Below are 19,705 nucleotides of genomic sequence, written 5' to 3'. Positions count from 1 at the left end.
GGGTCGTGATCATACACACCCGGTTCCTTATCAGGCAAATTAAGCCTCCGAGAGGGATAAAGGCCGAAGACAGACGGTGGTGCGACGAGAGAGAGAATTACGGGCATGTCCGTCATGTGTGTGTTTGAGTTTGTGCTTTTGTTTTGAGTTTAATTAAATGATTATTTATATTGACAAGCCGGTTCTCGCCTCCTCCTTTCCATTGATGCCTTTACACTGGTGCCGAAGCCTGGGAAGTAGGAGGGATGCCCGTCGCGGAGTCCTCGACACTGCCGTCCACCGGGGGAGGGGGTAGACCGACTGCCCGGACGTGGTGAATGGCCGCCGTCCGTGAGGCGAGTGGGGACTAGACTCCCCACTGTCAGGGGCGGAGGAGTGTCCCCACGAGTCGCCGAGAATGCGGAGGGGCGTTCTGACAGAGGCGGAGGAGTGTCCCCACGAGTCGCCGAGAATGCGGAGGGGCGTTCTGACCGCTGGAGGTCGTGAGTCTGACTCCGGTCCCCGGGGGCTCCCTGGCCTGAGAGAACGAGGGAGGAATGTGGCAGGGCGGAGGGCGGGGCCGGGTCATGATCATACACACCCAGTCCCTTATCAGGCAAATTAAGCCTCCGAGAGGGATAAAGGCCGATGACAGACGGTGGTGCGACGAGAGAGAGATAGTTTACGGACATGTCCGTCATGTTTGTCTTTGTCTTCTGTTTAAGTTTTATAATAAACCATTATTTATATTGAAAAGCCGATTCTCGCCTCCTCCTTTCCATTGAGTGCTTTAAATATATATATATATATATATATATATATATATATATATATATATATATATATATATATAATTATATGGTTCTATGGGGGAAAAAAAGAGGGTAATTATTGGGTAAACTATTCCTTTAAGGGACTATTTTGATGTTTCTTAAGGCACTGGTAAGAAATGACTGTGCTGTCATGCTGGACTGATGCAGGAAGACTGGCTAGCTGAGGTTGTTACAATTTAAAAGAACTCTTTGTTGCACTAATCGAACACTTCATTATGTCCCACTGCTGTTTTCTCTATAACCCATTCCTTTGTGGGGAAGAAAAAAAAACTGCAGCATTTAACAAATGAAGAATAAATCAATTTGGACTGCCACACAGAGAGAATTACCTACTTGTCAGGCAAAAGATGAATTCTTTTACATACTTCATCTCTTTAAGACCTCCTTCCCTGATGTGAATGCAATGTGTTTGAGGGTTTCTTTGTGATTTGCAAAGGTTGTAAGGTTCATGATGGTGTATTTATCTCTGCGCCAGCTGTTTTTTTTAAGATAAGATAGATTTCCATCTTCTTTACTTTGACTAATCTTTTAATAAACTGTGCGTGTTTGTGTGAGCGTACTAGGTTACATTCTTTAGATATCCATTTTGTCTATCTCTATATGAATCAATTCTGTGGTGTTTTATGTGAACCTGAGGAAAGATGATTAGCTAGTCAGGTTTTGCCAAAGAACATTGTGAGTAAATGTTATTTATTTACTGAATCTTATTTATTCAGCTATCTTTCTTTTTTTATTATTGGAATGGGCTTTTCACATTTTATTGATAACAAGAGAGAGGAGAGCTGACAATAAAAGTTGGAAAAAAGGTTCAGGATTCGATCCTGCAGCTCCCATATGAGCATCATGGCTCAACATGGCCAGAAAACACGGGCCAACCAGGGTGTCATGGTTTGGCTTGTTAGAATCATTATTAAGCCCCTGCAGGTAGTTTCCCTAGTTACACCATTATGCAGGCAAAAACATATTTTTCCATTGGTGGCCATTCAAAAGTAGGATGGTATTCAGACCAAAAAAAAAAAAAAGTAGAGCAACATATACATTCTGGAGGCCTCTTAACAGCATACAAAAAAGGCTATGTTTGGAATAGCATCCTACCATAGTACTTTTACTATTCCTGCCACATCTACATCTCTTTTGAAGTAAGAGTATTCTGGTAGCATACAATTTTAAACATTTCAACACTTTTGTTTTGCCCTGTCAGCTACAAGGAGCTCATGTGACCAGTCACATGACTTTAAAAGCTACGATGATTAACTGAAAAAAAAAAAAAAAAAAAACATACATGCCCTATTTGGTGTCATGTCATGAGGAATTATATTTTCATTAATCTTTTAACATTTAAGAGGTCATTGTACTATAAAAACCTATAGTAAGTTTCAGAACTCAAAACTTCCTCCCTAATCCAAAAAGAGGATTTATTAACAAAAAAGCTGCAAAAAAAGGCTTGATCCCTTCATTAATGCATGACTGCTTCCACTCCAAGAGTCCAACGCTTCCTTTTACATTATCAAACCGTTGGACCTGACTTGTACTGCACAGTTTGTAAACAGAGAGAGCGGTACATATATATGCCTACTACTCCTATACACCTTACTCCTGGACTTACATGGCACACCTTTCTTTGCCCATCTGGACTATTTTTAATTATTTTTCTATATGAGCATGCATTAGACATACATCTTTGACCATTGTCATGTGGCTTGCGGTGCTTTTAAAAAATGCTGTCAAGTTCTAACTCTTAAAAAGAGATCCCCATTCTGTTTCATTCTGCGCTCTTGCTGTTTTGAATATAAACATGTTATGAATGCGTTCTTGCTCCCATCTTTGCCATTTTAAATTGTTTGTCTATGTAAACATTCACTGGATGTACTGTATGTCTTTGAAAATGTTGATGCATTTCTGGCGATGTGCTGAGTTTAAATAATGGAACAAGATAAACTTCTAAAAAAATGTGTCTCATTCAGCTCCATTCCACTTCTTCCGCTGGCTCTGAGAAAGTATACCGTCCTGTGCGTAAACAGACATGGAAGACGTGTGATGTTGCGAATGCGAGAACCACGTACCATCCTGTGTGTAAACAGACATGAAAGATGGGAGATGTAGCGGCCGTGAAGACTGAAATGTAACAGTTTCTGATCTTGTTAGTGTAGGTTTATGTGTGTGCAGTATTTCACCATGTATTATTTTATGTGTGTTCAGCTCATTTCAGCAAGTATTATGTGTGTTTTCGGCTCATATCACCGTGGATTGCATATGAACCAGTCACAATATGATTTAAGGTGTACATTTACATTTACATTTATGCATTTGGCAGACGCTTTTATCCAAAGCGACTTACAGTGCACTTATTACAGGGACAATCCCCCCCGGGGAATCCTGGAGTTAAGTGCCTTGCTCAAGGACACAATGGTGGTGGCTGTGGGGATCGAACCAACGACCTTCTGATTACCAGTCATGTGCTTTAGCCCACTACGCCACCACCACTTCCAAAAACTTTAATTAACCAATTCCATTCATTAATGTTTCATCTGTCAGTGTCAGATTTATCGTTTATGGTGCTGCTGGGCTTGAGTAAACAGTTTGATATAATTGGATTCAAAATGTTGGATATGTGATATGGGTAAATATATATATGGCTGTATTCAAGGGGCTGCACAATGTTAGACAATTATAACGGCCTTTTCAAGCTAAATGTGAATTTTTGCAGCTATTTCTAACATAGATTAACACGTTTAATAGATCCTCTGAATCCATTCACAACGTAAGTAAACATCGAGTCCCGACAAAGCAAGATTTATTTATTTTTTGTATTAATTAAAATTTAAGCTTTACAATACTTTATACCATTTCGTTTTAAGAAAGTGTTACTGATTTACAAATGTAATCGAAACTAGTAGATGTGCATGTCAATAATGCATCAGTATTTTTCCAATTGAAAACATTTGATTTAAACATTAATCTTACGTTTACACTTGATTTTCTAATCACCAGTCAACTTGTCCAGCAGGTGAACTGAAATAGTTAATGGAGTATCTTGAATGTTTTCTTTCTCGTTGAGCACATTAACAACAAACTCGTCGTCGCTGGAGCAGCTTGTTGAGAAATTAGTTTTCTTTTTTTGATTGTAATCGCGTCGCCTCTGGTTTGAAAATGTCCTGAACAGCAGGTGTTTACAAGTGTTTCTTAAAAGAGAAATAGAGCTGAAACCGAGCATTTAATTCAGAGAACAAGAGACAGGGTGGAAAATGATATATTACATATTACTTATTACTAAATTATGAAAGTTTTGGTGCTTTTCTAACATTATACGTGGATCTTAGAGAATATAATAATATTATTTAAGAAAAAGTATGCATCATGACCCATTTAAAATGCAGATTTAGATATGTTGTGCCTAGCATTTTCTGTGCAAAAACCAAAAGATCACATGATGATTCAGTTCAAGTAGAATTAAATAAGAGCACAATCTGATTTCTGAGTCCCACAGTGAGTTTTCTACCCCACAGTGACTCTGAAATCCCACAAGTCCTTTTTATCTCCCCGTCTACTTCTCATTAAAGTTACTGACAGCCTTCACACTCTCTTACATGACATCTTTCTGTATACAGTCACTTTGTTCAAAATGCTCTCATGTGGCAATATTTGCCTCCGAGTCCTTTAACAAATAGCAAAATTGTTCAAAAATAGTCAAGAGCATATAACAAACTCTTGACCCTAAAAACGAGTGATTTATTTAGTGAGTATCTGTGAATTATTTAGTGGACATAAAAGTCTAAAAGAACTCTAGCTGTGAGTGCTTTCAACTTTGTAGGAAATCTTTGTAGGGAGGACGGTGAAATGTATGGCATGAGATAAGGAGGAGAACAAAGAGAATAGAGGAGAGAGAGAGAGAGAGGGAGGTACAGTTAAAAGCCATGTTTTACTGTATTAACAAAAAGTGAAAGAAGGGGCACTAAATAAAGTAAGTGATGAAAATAAAGGTATATTTTCAGCCATAAAAGACTAGTTATCCTCAATGGCACAGGCTGAGCTATGTTAAATGCAGCCCACACTCCTAATTCTATTGGCTCTGACAATGTGGAACTTTCAATAGTTATTCCTCCACTGAGCACTTATCTACCTCTATTCATAAGGTTTAAAAAAATGTCAAAGGGTGGGGAAGACAAACAGCGCCAAAGGAAAAGGACTGGCAAACACACAGCTCGGTGGAGTGGTGGTGACGTAGTGGCTAAAGCACAGGGCTGTTAATCAGATGGTCACTGGTTCTAACCCCATGGCCACCACCATTGTGTCCTTGAGCAAGACACTTAACTCCAGGTTGCTCCGGGGGGATTGTCCCTGTAATAAGTGCACTGTAAGTCGCTTTGGATAAAAGCGTCTGCCAAATGCATAAATGTAAATGTAAATGTAAATGTTTGATTCAATAGTGCTGCTCCCCATCAGGAGGTGACAGTGATGAGGTGAGAATCTCAGTTGCGGTCTTCACTCATAATAACTGTGGATGTGACAGTCAAAAAAAGGGCCCACAAGAGGTCCGTGTGACTATGAGTGTACACAGAGTTCATACAGACATCTTTAAAAAAAAGCACGAGTTTGATTGAGGAGAAACACAAGAGACGTAGTAAAAGAAAGTTTTATGTAAATCAACAGTGCCGAGGTAGAGTATATCATTCTTAGAAGCTGCAGGCAGTTTCTTAAACCATCCTGCTGAAAAGACTACTAGACTGTAATTTTTGCAACCCTGTTACTAAAATGTGGGGCATGACAGATTAAAAATGTAAAATTCCCATTTGTGCAACTTTGTTATTTTCCAGCAATAAGCATTAAATAGGGATAAAAATAAACAAAACAAAAAACTGATTGCAAGAAACAGGATTTAGCTCAAATTAAGGTATCAGTCAGTAGGGCCAGCTTGTTCAGGACCAAATGTCTGTCTGTCTTTCTGATAAACAAGATACATTTCAGAAGAGAATATTTTTCATAAAGCCTTCATGTTCATATAAGAATCTGAAAAATATTCTTGTTTTTGTGTGAGGTCAAGCACTCCTTTATCTATTTATAAAAATATTTGCATTAAACCCGAGATTTGAGAGTGAGTGAGTGAGTGAGTGAGTATGTGTGTGTGTGTGTGTGTATACAAACCCAGGCCTTTGGGTGTGATGCCGCTGGTGTGGGAAGGGTTGACAGCCCAGTAATAGTACTTCAGTATGTGCATGATCTGCAGAACTGTCCCAACCCGACGGATGGTGTTGTAGATGGTTGCCGTTCCAATGAACTCTGCAGAAAGGTACGTGTACAGCGAGAGTTGGACCTGCAGAACACACACACACACATTGGTATGGCTATCCTTATGAGGCATAACACATTTTTATACTCTACGAACTATAGTTTTAATCCACTAACCCTACCCCTGCCCACACAGACAGAAACAAAAGGTTACCATTGCTTTAGGAAAGAGTACAAAACAAGGATACTGGCCCAATATTCCTCATTAAAATTGTATTCTAGCTGGATTTCTAGGGGAGCTACACCTCTAGCATAGCTAACACTGCTACAAAACAACAGCTTAAGTGAAACGTGTGCTGCAATGTATACTTTTAGGTAAAGTGGGGTTACTTTGAGTGTAGTAAGTCAGTGGGGATCAATTACAATCCTGCAAGAAAATGTTGATGAAGGTGAATAACTCTTCATCAATCCAGTTTAAGTCCACTTCTGCATATAGACTCAGTTTTCCAGTCAGGCCAAGGATGATGATGATGGTGAGGGTAGAAAACATGCTGCAAGCCAATGAACTCTGCTGGCCTGGGGGAATGGCTGTGTGAAAACAACGCTTCTTAGGAGAGAACGAGTTTGGTTTGTCTATTGAAGCAGTCAAGCTCATTTCATTATCCTGAACTAGTCTCACATTTCCATATTCTTCTCACTTTTCATTCTTGTTATTTCTCTTTGTGGTCTACTGTTTTTCTCCTCATCTCTTCCTTTCTTTCTTTCTCTTTCTTTCTTTCATCATCCATTCCTTTTTCTTGACTTCCTTCCATCCCTTCTTGCTTTCCTCCATTCCTTTCCTTTCCTCATTCCCTTCCTATTCTCCTTTATTTCTTCTCTTCCTAACCTCCTTCCTTCCTTTCTTGCATTCCTTCTTGCTTTACTTTCTTCCTTTCTTCCTATCTTGCTTTCCTCCATTCCTTCCTATCTTTCTTCCTTCGTGTATTCCTTATTTCCTTCCTTCCATTTCTCCAATCCTTTCTTTCTTTCCTTCCTTCTTGCTTTCCTTTGTTCCTACCAATCCTCCTTTCTTCCTTCCCATCCTCTCCACCTTCCTTCTTTTCTTCCTTTCTTCCTTCCTTGCTTCCTTCTCATATTCCTTCATGCTTTCCTTCCTTGCTTCTCCCTCTCCTTTTGCGCCCGTGGTAAGCTTCCAACGAGGTTTTTGTTTCAATCTTGTATCTGTTTTCTTGTCTCCATTATTTATTCATTGTGGTCGCCAGCAGTGCAGAAACTAAAGTGAATATATAAGCAAAACAGAGCCTTGCCTCTCTTAGAAACGCCTCATCCTCCTCTTCATGGGTCATTATGGAGCAGAGCAGGGACAAATTTCCCTCTTTGTTTAGTTTTCCAAAAAAAAAAACTTCACTCTGAATTTACCAAGCAACTATATCAGGGTGATGCAAATACTCAGGAGACACTGTGATGTCAATCGGTTTAAGAAAAACACTTTGTTAAAAGCTGTGATGTCATGTTGCGAGAAACTGTGATCTATTTTAATAGTAACTATTTAAAATGTTCTGACAGATTCTAAACTGAAATCAGGTGACAGACTGTTAAGTTGTAAAATCTAGCAAAAAATAAAGAGCGCTGTTTGGGAGCAGACAACAATTCTAATTAGAAGATTTTGAAGACCAGAAAAGTGCAATTTCTGCTTTTTAGAGGACTTTAAATTAATAATCCATTAACCAAGAGAGGCAGATGTTAACAAAACTGAATTTGCAACCTATTTTATTTCAAGATAAATCAAGATATTCAACATGGTAAAAAAAACTTAGGGCAGGAAGACAAACAACAAGAACAGGAACGTGTAATAAGACAGTAAACAGGTTAAATTTGTGTATTCAGAAAGTAAACAGGGTAACTTGCTTTTATGCTGACTTGAAGTTCAATTACCATTTAAAACAATTTCAACTCCTCCCACAGTTTGTAAAAAAATTCACGTTAACAGTTACGCACTAGCAATAGAAGTCTACATGACAATCATTGATGCTTAGTGTTTTCAGCTGAAATGGAAAAGCTTTTAAGAGTCAAAGCAAGTTATTACCTATTATATATTTTTTTCCTTTCTAATAACGTACATTAATGAATCATGCACAATAAGACCAGAGACATGTATTAAAGGGGACCTATTATGTAAAATTAACTTTTACATGGTGTTTGAAACATAAATGTGTGTTGGCAGTGTGTGTACACAACCACCTTATAATGATACAAATCCACCAAGTCCTTTTTTTTAAATCCCCATTAATCATAAGCACTGTCTCAGAACAAGCTGTTCGCAGATTCTGTACAAAGTGACGTCACTTTGTACAGGCCCTGCCCACGACTGTTGACGGACACGTAGTGCATAGCGAACATTGTAACAGTATTTGTGTGTGTGTGTTGCTCATCCATCGTTGCAAAACTGCTGAAAAAACTACAACAAATAAATACATTTATCAAATAACCATTCAGAAACTTCCTGGTTCATTCTCAAAGTTGTTCCTTCTGACAGAGTCTCTCCCTCATCAGTGTCTGTCTCCGGTTAAAACATATAGGGCTGAACACCACTATTTTCACTGTCAGTCACATTGCATATGATGTCTAGTTATTTGAAGCAGAGATGTCAAAACTCCGCCCTATTCTGGATACGGGGCGGGGAGCACCAGCTCATTTGCATTTAAAGACACACATACAAAAATAGCTCGTTTTTATTCCCTCCTAAAAATTGGCATTTTCAACATGGTATAATAAATTATCTGAAGGATATTTTGAGCTAAAACTTAACAGACATATTCTGGGGACACCAGAAATGACATCTTGTGAAAAGGGGCATAATATGTGCCCTTTAAGAATGTACATCTTCTTAATTAATGGAGGATTTTGGTTTCCTGTTCACTTATATTTGCTGTTCTCATGTATTCACTTTAGGACTTTCTCTTTGTCTTGTGTTTACTCCAGCAAATATCATCCAGTGCTCCTCTGTCTAGCTCATTCCAGTCTCCATGAAACCAGTGCTCACCATAGGGTAGTAAACTGCTCCTAAATGCTGTCATGTCTCAGTGTATACCTGATCATCTGGAAATGTGTTTCAGAAAACTTGACCTGGCTCACCTTAGCAGGTGTGTGGATCCAAATAGCAGCATTGAACAGAATATGGTCACAAAGCTGTTTTAGGAGAGGTGCTCCATGGGTAAGGCCATCCAGGTATTTGGCAAACGAGAGGAACAGCTCCAGGACGGCCCTGGTGATGTGCACCCGCGATGACTGAGAAAGAAATGTGACCTTCTTTAAATTTGTTCAGCAACATTTGACAAAACATTAGTAATACAAATATTATATGTAACAGAAAGAAAACATCCAAAAACATATAAACCTACTACAAAGTGCAGTCTTAAAACTTGCTGTTTCAGTTCACCATATCATAAACACAACAAGCCAAAAGTAGTCATTCTTTATTAATAATATTTTCCATATTTTAGAATAATTTTTAAGTCAATAATTGTAATCAAATATACAAATGGAAGTATAGGGATCACATAGTGATCAAAAAAATTATTACATTAGATGCTTTCTACACAAGGAGTTCCCATAAATGCTGAGCACCAGTTGGCAGCTTTTACTTATTTATCCAGTCCAATTCATCCAGTGAAATAAATACAAACAATTTTAGTTTTTGTAAAAATGTATTTAACAATTAACAATTTAAGACATCATCTTGTCCGATTCATATGTCCAAATAATTCATTTTAAGCATAGAAACATAAGCCTACAGATCAAAATGTTTTGAGATAATGAGAAACAAACACTGATATGCCAAAACATTATGACCACCTGACTAATATGCTGTTGGTCCTCCTCGTGCCACCAGTCCCGCCGAGGCTTGAACTCTACAAGACTCCTGAAGTTATCACCAAGACATTAGCAGCAGATCCTTCAAGTCCTGTAAGTTGTGAGGTGGAGCAACCGTGGATCGGACTTGTTGGTCCAGCACATCCCACAGATGCTCAATCAGATTGAAATCCGGGGAATTTGAAGACCAGGGTAACACCTTTAACTCTTCATCATATTCCTCAAACCATTTCTGAACAATGTGTGCAGTGTGACAGAACGAGGCCACTGCTATCAGGGAATTCCATTGCCATGAGGGGGTGTACCTGGGCTGCAATGATGTTTAGGTAGGTGGCACATGCCAAATTGACATCCACATGAATGGCTGAACCCAGGGTTCCCCAGCAGAACATTGGCCAGGGCATAACACTCCCTCTACCAGCTTGTCGTATTCCCACAGTGCATCCTGGTGCACTGTGGTCACTTTTCCTGGTAAATGGTGCATAAGTACACAGCCGTCCATGTGATGTAAGGTCCTTTCTTTTACTATGTCTCTTGTGTTCCTCCTCAATCAAACTCTTACTTTTTTTAAAGATGTCTGTATGAACTCTGTGTACACTCATAGTCACATGGACCTCTTGTGGGCCCTTTTTGTTGACTGTCACATCCACAGTTAGTGAAGACCGCAACTGAGATTCTCACCTCATCACTGTCACCTCCTGAAGGTCCAGTTTCAACACTCGCATGCCCACTGTAGGTGCTTTTGACAGTGGACAGGGGTCATCATGGGCACTCTGACCGATCTGCAGCCCCATCCACAGCAGAATGCAATACACTGTGTGTTGTGACACATTCCTCCCATAACCATAATTTCTATGACTTGTGCCACAGTAGACTTTGTCAGTTTGGTCTAGACAGGATAGCCTTCATTGCCTTGCATTGATGAGCTTTGGGTACCCAACACCCTGTCCGCGGTTTGTGATTTGTCCCTCCTCGGACCATTGTTGGTAGGTACTCACCACTGCTGACCGAAAGCAACCCACAAGCCTTGCTGTTTTAAAGAAGCTCAGACCCAGTCATCTGGCCATAACAATTTGGCCCTCATCAAAGTCACTCAAGTCTTTACTCCTGCCCATTTCTCCTGCATTCAATATATTGACTACGATAACTGATTGTTCGGTTACCATCTAATCTACTTGACATGTGGCCTTGTTCGATGATGATCATCATTATTCGCTTCACCTGTGTGTGGTCATAATGTTTTGGCTCATCTGTGTAAATTCAGTCAAATATGTCCAAGCTTTTGACTGGTAGTGTACATTTTAAGAACTACTTTACTTTTTCTGATGAAAACATAAAAAAGCCCATAGTTTGACTTTGTAGCTAAACAAGGACTTTCACTTTGCCCAGACTTCACTTGTTATTAATCTCAGTTGGCACCTGAGGTCCAGACAGGTGTGTGGTGCGAGAGAGGTGCAGAAATAAACTAGACGGCAACAGATGGCTGGCTACATATGAATAGGACAGCAGACAACAGGATCACTCAGGTGCTGTCTAAGCCAGATTTACAGCTGCCTTCGCCAAATGATAAAGTGAGACTCATCCTCACTAGCAACAGTTTCAGATGGAACCAAGGGTACATAAAGAAATAGCGGTGACAGCAGCGAATGAGAGAAGACAGAGAGAAAGGAAAAAGACAGATGACACTAGGCTAATTTGTATGCCATGGCAATAAATGAATGGATTGAGGGAATATAATGAAACTGTTAAACCGACATTTGCCATGGAAATGCTGTAGTAGGAGTCTGTCGTTCATCAAACATAATGCACCATTTCTCCTTTATTTCAGCAAATGAGGTGTGAGCATTCTTTATTTAACTCACACTTTTAAAACTTTTAAAACCGAGACAATGGAGGTCATAATTACTGCCTTTGAAAGAACAATCTTAAAATTCGTATAACTATTAAAAAAAAGTAATTGTAAGCTTCAATCTATGGGTAAAAGAACAATTTGGCAATAACATATGTAGAAAGAAGCATAACAATGCCGTAGAAGATGTAAAAATGCCTTAACGGTCTGCTGTTTAAAGGTAATGGGTGTAAATTGTTTGACGTTAAAAGAGATACTTATCCCAGCTGAATGTGCAGAGGCAACTATAAGTAAAATATTCGTAGGTTGATTCCCCCCGAAAATGAACATGTGCCTCTCTGCAGAGCTAGCAAACGTTGTTCTGTTTATTTGAGTGGCTCCACATGTAGTAATATTGGCTCAACCAATCGCATGAGTGTTTGTCAGACTAAAAGGGAGACAGGGCAGATGGCTTGGGAAGTATGAAAACAGTCACTGTTTTTGCAATTGATGACTCACTAATATTACTGAAATGACACACTGAATCTTTAAAAAGTCCTTATTGTATGTTGATGAGACAGACAAGGAAATAGTGACACTGACCTTTTCTATGAGGTACCCAATCACCAGGAAGCCCTTTCCACCAAGCATCTGCTCTTGCATTGCCACAGAGCTCTTCAGCAGCTCCATCAGGAAGGCCAGAAGAGTGGAACTGCAACCCAATAAAAGCATCCATAATGAAACTGTATTGGACTTACTGACCTAAGATTAATAGCATGAACATCTAAATGTAATAAGCTTAATAATGTAAGAAACTATTTAAGAAAAAAACACTAACGATCAAATATTTAAATGAATATAGGGGGGACAATTTCAAAGATTGTTTTAAAATAAATATATGTTACTGTCCTAGATAGGTACACAGTTCATTGGACAAATAAACCATTGGGTCAAAGCAGATAAGCCAGATCTGTTATGTGACTGTTGCACCATTTTTGCAAAACATACCACTTGGTTCCTTACAGACATCGCAGCAGTTCAGAGGTGAAATGTCCATTGTATGGCCCTAAAAACTAGATACATTTTCTTCTAAATAGATGAGGTTTTTGAGGTTAGTAGCTGAGTTTAAAATCAACACAACCTCCTACCCTAAACCTCAATCTAACCGATAGTGTCATAAAAAGCAAATGTGAGTACAGGTGTGGTTTTGCAAAAACTAGTATACCAGGGCCTTAAGGATGAATTGTGTCTATTGTACTCCTCATTTGTAAGTCGCTTTGGATAAAAGTGTCAGCTAAATTAATAAATGAAATTGAAGAGAAGCTAGAAAATGCTAAGCTAATAGCGAGAAATGTTCATTAGAAGATTGGTGGACATGGGTATGAGTGTGTCTGTTTGTGGGTGTCTGTAAACTAAAGCCTATCGACTTTTTAAAAAAACGGTGCAAGTAGTTTGAGATGTCCCACCCTCACTTCCTGTTTCAGTAGGATATAAATCAAAACACCAAATCGAATCACACTCATCAAAGCACTTCACAAGGACTTTAATGTCACCATTTGCATCTTCGGTTTAATAATATGATGTGACATATAATTTAAAAGTTATTCTTTGTTAAATTTACACAGTTGAATCAAACAGCGATTGCATAGGATTTTAAAAGTTATTTTAGCCAATAGAATTGCTTTATGATCCACGTGGGTGTTACTTGGACTGGGCATGTAATGTAGTGGGTGTTCCTTGTCTTGCGGGATGCTGACAGATACACTGCTCAGTGACGTTGACAACGCTCGAGAGCTGCCGGTTTTGGCGATGTTTGGCCATATGTAAAGCCAGTGTGTATTGTCTATCATTCCTTTTAGTATATGGGCAATTATATCATCTTATATATGAGAGCTTAATTTCCGAATGACTAAAGCACACAAAGAATGTTGATTTATTACACTTTTACTTACCCAGTCACAGTTTTGCCATAATAAATGCGTGAAATCGCAATTTGAAATCTGTTCAAGTCTAAATTAAACAATTATGTGATTAAAGCACTGAATCTAGCAGACACTTCAGCATTATCATCAAATTTTGAATCTCTTATGAGAGACGTCACTACTTTCAGCTCATATTGATTGGCTACCGCCTGGCAATTTACACATAAATAAATGTGGAGCACTTCTCAACTTTTTGATGATCCAGGCCATTGTAAACCCCACATTCCACCTCCCGAGCATGCCGCTTGACTCAAATTGAAAACGTCTGCTCAGCTCCGCTCAAAATGCGCAAGTGGACACGTACAGTAACACTATCTGTTGAGCTAAATCTCAATTCGATTGCAATCAAACAAGTTTGTAAATGTAGTTTGTTTTGTAATGCAAATGTTAAAATGTAATCCATGCCGTTTAGTAAAAGTGTTAAGATGTCATAAGATAGTATTGTGTGAAGGGCAAAAAGTAAGTGTTGATTAACTGATAATCTGGCATTTTTAGTCGTGATTTGTGTGAAATGGAATAAAGGTCATTATTATTGCAGCGCCTCTAGTGTTTATTTCACCAGGAAACTGCAGCGATACACACAACGAGCCATGTAAAAATAATTTTGCAAAAATGTTGGAAAAGTAATGTAATTAAAAAAGACCAGGTTGAGTCCATCTTTTAGCACATGTTTAGAGTTGATTTTGGATATAATGGATCTTCAGGCCAAGAGACAAGATGCAAGATGGGAGGAAGTTACTCACCAAACAGTGGTTTCCACTTGAACCTCATTGTGCTGAAAGAAGTCCAGCTGTGCATAGAGAGGAAACAGCACCTGGATACCACCAATGGAGTGAATGGCACTGTGGATTGAGTGAGTCACGATGGCCTTCACATCCTATATAGACATCGAAGGGACAAACCAAAAGGATTAAACATTGCAGTTGATGCAATTAATAATTACCTTCATGTTAAATTGTTTTGTTATTTATTCTTGAAAGTACTGACTCGCATTAACCAATGACTAATCTCTTAGGAAATTAATTTCTTCAAACAATTAACATTAAATGGCAATCACTGACATTATCTTATGGTGCAGGCTAAACACAACATCTGATTAACATTTAAATCACATTACCAGCCAAACCAGGATTTAGGATTAAGAGAGTAGGATTTTTTAGGATTAAGAGAGTAGAACATGGTCTCGGAGGTGTTAAACATACCTGCAGCATTAGAGCGTGGGGTGAGTGCACGAATATAGACGGGTTTTCTCTGGGTGACGATTCCAGGCAGAGTTGAGCATCTGTGGCCTTAGCGTTATATGTGAAAGAGATGCTGTTTGCCAATTTCCCATCATACAACACTTGCTTATGATGGTCAGCCAGGTGGATGTCACTCTCCGATTTGAACTTAAAGGTGCTCTAGGGAGAGAAAAGGAGAGAGCTTTCAACACATTAATAATGTGGGCGGCTGTGGCTCAGGTGGTAGAGCGCATTGGGCACTAATCGCTGGGATGTGGTTTGATTCCCGGCCCACACGACTCCATATGCTGAAGTGTCCTTGGTCCCCACTGAGCCTCAAGTTGCTCCCAATGGCAGGCTAGTGCCTTGCATGTCAGCTGGTCCATCACTGGTGTGTGAATGGGTAAATGAGACACAGTGTAAAGCACTTTGAATACCACTAAGGTTAAAAAGGTGCTAAATAATTGCAGACCACTTACCATTATTACACTTTTACCATGACACTATTGTTTTGTTGTGGGTTGGGTTACTAAGGTGTTCTGGGGGCATTTGGTGTGTTAATGTTATGTTGGAATTACTGTAATTACGAGATTGTGTGTTGTAAAAAGTGTTCACTACAAGTTGTTAACTTAAGCCCTGAATTGACAACCATGACATCATGAACAATGCATGGCAGCGGCCTCAATAGTTAAAGGTAGTTTACCTGATGTGCTTTTTTTCCTCTAAAACATTTTGAAGAACATATACAAGTGAATTAAAGGAATAGTTTGAAATGAAAATTATCTCATCATTTACTCACTCTCATGCTGTCCCAGATGTGTGTGACTTTCTTCTGATGAACACAAAAGGTTTAAGAAGAATATTTCAGCTCTGACTAGCTAAAGTCTGGCCATGCTAGGAATTAGCTAAGACCAGCAAACCAGCTTGCTTGTTTGTTATAATCAGGGGAGAACCCACCTCCAAGTCTACAACATATTCTTGTTCTAAGATATAGGCTGGGTCCTTTAAGTCTATGCCTTTTTTTTTTTTTACCTGATTTATCATGTGGCAAGAAAAAAAATCTTAATTTGCATTTCTTAGAAACATAATAGGCCTCTCCTCAATAAGTTGCATGATTTTAGATACTGTATCATTCACGTCCTTAGCAAAATTGAGATGAGTTACAAACCAAATGTTAATATAGTACTTAAGGTAACGGATTTCAACAAACCTCTAACCCAAAGTATGATCTATAGTAATTGTGAATCAATTGTACCACTAATAATAATAAAGGGAAAAAATCTGGTGAAAAGTGCATGGTATTTGCTTGTAGAAGGTACATGGACAAAAAGAGACATGCAAGTAAAGGTGAATTAACACATTAAAATATGACAATTTATATTTTACACATCTTAATGTAAATTGCCTTATTCCATGCAATTATTAAAGGATTTACTATTCCTAGCATAAAATGGAGGTTCTTTTTATGTGGTGATTAAATCCTATCCAAAGTCGTGGGAGCACAATAAATAATAAATGAGCTCAGTGGCATGAAATAATCATGAAGATGAAGTAGGGGTGGATGTGGGATTCCCCTGGCTGAATTATCATTCATGAGGTAGTTTCTTGCGCTGTCAAATTAAAGGCCCATAGCCCAACACCTGAAGCACATCCCTGGTGATGTCATCCAGATGTGACCTACTCCAGGCATGTGGTAACTGTAATATTTTGCAGAGATCACAATGTTAACAATGTTAGCCTCTATTATTAAGGATCCTTTCCTGCTGGAGGGAAAAATAGTGTAGAAAAGTGTAAAGTGTTTTATTGGTCTTCAGCTGGTCTCCCAGCCTGTCCACTTGACAAGTGCTCCAAATCCCTCTAAAGCCATAAGACTCATAGAACTGCTACTGGTTTAAGGTTTATTTATTTTTCAAGATTAGAAATATGAATATGCTCTGCTTGACAACACATCATATAGTAATAGTGTTTAAAGTCTGTCATGTAACCATGTTTTATATCTTTACACTATTACACTGAAAACAAGGGAAAATGTATTGAAAATACTAAACCAGTACACTTGAGATCAACTTAATACATTTATGTTTGAGATAAGAACAATTCAATTGTGTAAAGTCTAAGTGATATTCAACACGGTCATCAAAAAGTGATATCACATTACTATGAAATGTTAAAATGGATTCAGAATTTAACGGATGGTGTTCACTCAACTGATTTTTACTTATCAATTAACTTATTGAAAATGAGCTAATGCAACAAAAATGTTCAGTATTTGGTCTCAACTTAAATTATTTGTGTACAATTCATCTTTGTTCACTTAATCCAATTGTGTTGGGACTATGTGAATAATATTTGTTGCATCAAAGTATTGCTAAAATTGGGCAGGGGATTTCCAGTTCCCAGCATGTTTTGCATGGGACTGGATTGAGAGAGTACATTTTAAAATTAAGTGTTATTTTAATGCATTTCTACACTGGATACAAAAAGAAAGAATATACATAAAAAACATATTAAAATAATTTGCTTCAGTTCTGAAACATACATATTTATAACCTTCTTGGTTTTAGTTAATTTGCATTAATCCGAAAACCCAAAATATCAATTATACTGTAAGGTGAACTGAGAGTGATAATCTATAAAATTAAGATTTTAAGTACTACTAACTAAAACAATCAAGTACAAAACTGAGGTTCTGGGGAATACCCATAAACCCTTGCGCTTGAATAATTTAAGAATGTTTGTTTGGTCAAAGGGACCTTATTGTGGCATTTCATTTGTTGATATCAAGCAATCATAATGACTTTAGCTCTTTTTATTATTAGTGATGTTGTTTAACTGTAATTAGTTTTGTGTAAAGTCACCATTAGTGTTCCCTTTGGTAAAGTTGGATTCTGTTCAATCTCTGTAATTTTTCCATGTGCATGTGAAGTGCATATTTATGTGCACTTCTTTGGAAAATCAAGTTTATTGACTGACCACAGTAATTATTTTCTTTTGAGCAAATTAGATTAAGTAGAAACAATAATATAAATGTTAATATGAAATAACATGCAATTGATTGATCAATCTTATTTGTGTGACATACCTTTTTATGTAAATAAAGTTGAGTGAACTGATACATTTGAGTACATCTAACAAAGGTTTTCTAGTTATGCTGATATAAAATACTCATAAGTCTGACGAGGCAGGCAAGGAATGAGGATCTACATGCAGCTTTATTAAACTGAAAAATAAACACGCCAACTCAGAGAAAGGAAAGGAAATGGTGACCAAGCCTTTAAAGCTCCAAAAATGAATCTCCACTTAACTTTCAAAATGTAAAAGATTGTGAAAGTGAAAGTGAGATTTTTTATCAAAAAGGACTTAAATATTGATTGATTCTCACCCATACCTATCAAATTGCTTCTAAAGATATAGTATATATATGTATATGGATTGCTTGTATGTGGCCTTAATGTAATCTTTGTTTGTGTTCAGCAGAAGAAAGTCAAGCAGCTCTGGGATGGCATGAGGGTGATTAAACAGGAGTATTTTCATTTTTGGGTGAACTTTCCATTTAAAGACAGTTAACTTAAAAACTAGTGAAATTCAGTAAGGTTAAAGTAAAGTTTTACTCAATTATTTTGACCTGCTGTTAGACAGACATCTAGTAGCAAAGGTGTGGCAAGAGGAAATAGGATTGATTTATTAGGTTCAAAGGGGGCGGTCCTAACTGACTTATATCCTGAGGATCCTAAGGGAGCAGATATGGACATAGAGTGTTCTTAATAACGTGTTCTTTGTAGAAAAATAAGTATAAAATCTATAAATATATAAAATATAAAATTGAGTATAACGTTTTTAATCATGTTTTTGATATAAAGTAATTTACATAATTTTTTCCAGGACGTGTATGCTTAATGTTTTGTGTTACTTAGTGATTTTGTTGTGCCCCCTTTTTTATTAAATGATTCTGCCCACTTACCGTAAGTCTTGTTTTGTACTTTTTTTATTTGTTTTGAATGTACAGAATTGAACAAAAAAAGTTTTTTCTGTCTCTGTTTTGGTAATGCCTATGGTGGGATCCATCACAATTAAAGTCACATTTTATTGTGCTTTGTATCAAATCAATTCCAGGCCCGGTCGACTAGCTCTGCTACATACACTATAAAGGCCTCTGACCCTATTACTAGACAAGGTAGATTAGTAGAGCTGACAGGCAGTCTGATAGCTGGCACTTCATAGAAACATATAGGCCCTTTTCAGATTTCGAGAGACTCCATTCACAGGTTCATTGGGGGTGGGTAATTGCTTTCTCCCTAAAGCAGACTGCTCATTATTTCTGCCAACCTGCCTGTCATAACGGGGTGCAGTGCAGCAGGAATCTGGGGTTTAGAACCGCAATTAATAAGGGAAATGATCAGCCCAAACTGATTAGAGGAAAGGTAGTTCAAAACCCTCAAGGTTTAGGAGTTCTTAGCTTGTTTGTCCTTGTAGATTAGATAGACCATCATTAAAGGGATAGTTCAGCCAAAAATGTAAATTGTGTCATCATTTACTCACTCCAAACCCATATGACCAGAGCTGAACACAAAATGAGATGTTAGGCAGAATGTTAGCCTCGGTCACCATTCTCTTTTATGAAATGAATGGTGACCAGTGTTTGGTGTAATCCAAATCCAAAGTAATTAGCTACTGTAATGTAATTACTTTTAGGTAAAACAATTAGTGTAATAATTTACATTTTAAATTCTTGTAATCAGATTACAGTTACTGACTTTCAATTAC

General features: G+C 38.0%; 1 protein-coding gene across 4 annotated transcripts in view; it reads right to left on the bottom strand.

Moving 5' to 3' along the window:
- Window positions 1–19,705, bottom strand: part of LOC127629781 (neurobeachin-like) — a 351,376-nt gene that overhangs the window by 225,280 nt on the left and 106,391 nt on the right. For all 4 annotated transcript variants that reach the window (XM_052107020.1, XM_052107021.1, XM_052107023.1 and 1 more), the window contains exons 9-13: window positions 14,924–15,121; window positions 14,465–14,598; window positions 12,343–12,451; window positions 9,174–9,326; window positions 5,955–6,123 (exon numbers count right to left, since the gene is read on the bottom strand). In XM_052107020.1, coding sequence (XP_051962980.1) covers window positions 5,955–6,123; window positions 9,174–9,326; window positions 12,343–12,451; window positions 14,465–14,598; window positions 14,924–15,121 — 763 coding nt within the window. The remainder of the gene's footprint in view (window positions 1–5,954; window positions 6,124–9,173; window positions 9,327–12,342; window positions 12,452–14,464; window positions 14,599–14,923; window positions 15,122–19,705) is intronic.

The sequence above is a fragment of the Xyrauchen texanus genome, chromosome 36 (genome assembly GCF_025860055.1).
Source record: "Xyrauchen texanus isolate HMW12.3.18 chromosome 36, RBS_HiC_50CHRs, whole genome shotgun sequence".
NCBI lineage: Eukaryota > Metazoa > Chordata > Actinopteri > Cypriniformes > Catostomidae > Xyrauchen > Xyrauchen texanus.
The sequence above is the reverse complement of the archived record's forward strand: the minus strand, read 5'-3'. Positions and strand labels throughout refer to the sequence as shown.